The sequence below is a fragment of the Parus major genome, chromosome 1A (genome assembly GCF_001522545.3).
Source record: "Parus major isolate Abel chromosome 1A, Parus_major1.1, whole genome shotgun sequence".
NCBI classification, from domain to species: Eukaryota; Metazoa; Chordata; class Aves; order Passeriformes; family Paridae; genus Parus; species Parus major.
Genome location: NC_031773.1, coordinates 417,730 through 419,928, shown reverse-complemented (window position 1 = coordinate 419,928; position 2,199 = coordinate 417,730). Strand labels below are relative to the sequence as shown.

Genomic DNA, 2,199 nt, shown 5'->3' with positions numbered 1-2,199 from the left:
ATCCAATAAATGTGGAAAAAAACCCAATAAATGTGGAAAAAATCCAGTAAATGTGGGAAAGATCCAATAAATGTGGGAAGGATCCAATAAATGTGGAAAAATCCAATAAATGTGGGAAGGATGCAATAAACATGGAAAGGATCCAATAAATGTGGGAAGAATCCAATAAACATGGAAAGGATCCGATGAATGTGGGGAGAATGCAATAAATGTGGAAAGGATCCACTAAATGTGGAAAAAATCCAATAAATGTGGAAAAAATCCAATAAATGTGGAAAAAATCCAATAAATGTGGGAAGGATCCAATAAATGTGGAAAAAATCCAATAAATGTGGGAAGGATCCAATAAATGTGGGAAGGATCCAGTAACTGTAGGAAGGATCCAATAAACACCAGGAATTCAGAAAATCCGGCTTCCAACCACAAAACCAGAGCACAACCCCGTGGGTGGCGCAGTCCGGCCCAGGGCGTGGGCAGCGCTGTTGAACAGCTCCTGCTGCTCTGGTCCTTGTCCAGATTTCCAGCGGTGGTGGCCGTGTCCCAAATCCCCAAACCCTGAGAGGACACCCCCAGAAGTGAGGGTAGGAACGCCCCAGGGCGGGGAGTTTCACCATGGGCTGATGGAACTCTGTGATTTTAGGAGATTTCCGGGGTGTCCTGCTGCTGGAGCATTGAGCTCCTGGTGGCCCATGAGCAGGTGTTGGAGTCTGAGATACAGAGTGTGCGCCCTTGTTTCTAATATTTAGTTCTAGGATTCAAGGAAACATTGAATTTCATAGAATATGAAATACACGAGCGTGTTTTCATGGTGATACATGGAAACAAATGTTAGATAGGAAAAGTGTGTGTCGATTGGAAAGTTGTTTAAATCACTGAGTGAAAAAGTAGTTTAGAGAACAAGAGAGAAGATGGAAGATTTAGGGTGTTGTCTCTTGTCCTTCTTTCTTCTTCATGTTCTTCTCCTAGGAGTTCTTGGGTAGTTTTAAGTGATTGGGTAGAAAATGCCCCAGTGCAGCGCACAGGTGTTGGGTCATTGGGTCATTATAAAAATAATTAAGTTGGCTTTTGTTAATTGGGTAAATGGACATATAAAAGACCTTGAAGAGGATCTTTGTTAGCCATTTTACCCCTTTTCTATCACAGTGCACGTAGCTCCTTGTACCTTGTAATGTTGATAAGAAAAAATTAAACAACTGAGACAGAACGAGAGAAAACTGCGTCCCTCTGGTCAATCTCCAGTTCAAAGGGAAAAGAACCAAATCTGAAAGTCCCTAATGAGAGGAGCAGGGATGACCCCTCAGGGTGGGTGTTCCTGCTGCTGAAAGGTTCAGCAGAAGGTGCTGGAGATGGTGGAGAACCGTCAGCCACACCCAAGCTCGTCCTCCTCTCCATCCCTCCCTCATCTCCCCCAAACCAGGAGCCAACCCCACCCTTTTCCCCCAGATTGTCCCATCCTGGCTGCCACAGATCAAACGGGACTGAAAATGAAAAATTTGGAACAACTCTATTTCAAGAACATCACCAGGGTGGGTGGAGGGGAGGACAATGAGCAGGACAGAGCAGCCCTGGGCACCGGGGTGGCTTTGGCACAGCCATGGCTCCAACAGGGAATGGTTGTGATGTCCCAAATCCAGAACTGGATCTGCTCAGTCCATTTTGTCCCTCAGGAACTCCAGGAACTCCTGAAGGTTCTTGAAGAACTTCAGCAGGATGTTTTTTGGGAATGAAATCGTTATAAACGTATCCGATTCTGGCTCTGGTTCTGGTTCTTCATCTTCTGGTTCTGGTATCGGTTCTGGTTCCGGTATGGGGACTGGGATGGGCACCGGTTCCAGTTCCACTTCAGTTTCTATTTCCAGGTGTGGTTCAGGTTCCAGTTCTTGCAGCTCTTCCACAAAGGTGGGGATCGGTGGCTTTGGCTTTGGTGGTGGGGCCGCCGTAATCGGGGGAACCAATCCGATCTGGACCTGGATCCAGGTGTGGAAGTGCTGGGTGGACGTGAACACCCCGGGCCGTTTGTCACCGGAGCAGCCTCGGCCCCAGCTGGCCAGTCCCACCAGCCAGAAGTAGTCACCAACGTTGTCCTTGCAGACCAGGGGGCCCCCGATGTCCCCCTGCGCCAGGAGAGAGGGGTCAGGGGCTGCTCCAGGCTCACAGCCACACCTCGGGGTTCTGGGGACACTGGGTGGGCTGGGGGGA

At 48.5% G+C, this 2,199-nt stretch overlaps 1 protein-coding gene across 1 annotated transcript in view; it reads right to left on the bottom strand.

The window, feature by feature from the left end:
* Positions 1-1,571: 1,571 nt before the first annotated feature.
* LOC107204248 (acrosin-like) overlaps positions 1,572-2,199 on the bottom strand; it is a 4,826-nt gene continuing 4,198 nt past the window's right edge. Inside the window, exon 4 of the mRNA XM_033514354.1 lies at positions 1,572-2,124. Within this exon, the coding sequence (XP_033370245.1) occupies positions 1,647-2,124 (478 nt within the window). The 3' untranslated portion in view covers positions 1,572-1,646. The remainder of the gene's footprint in view (positions 2,125-2,199) is intronic.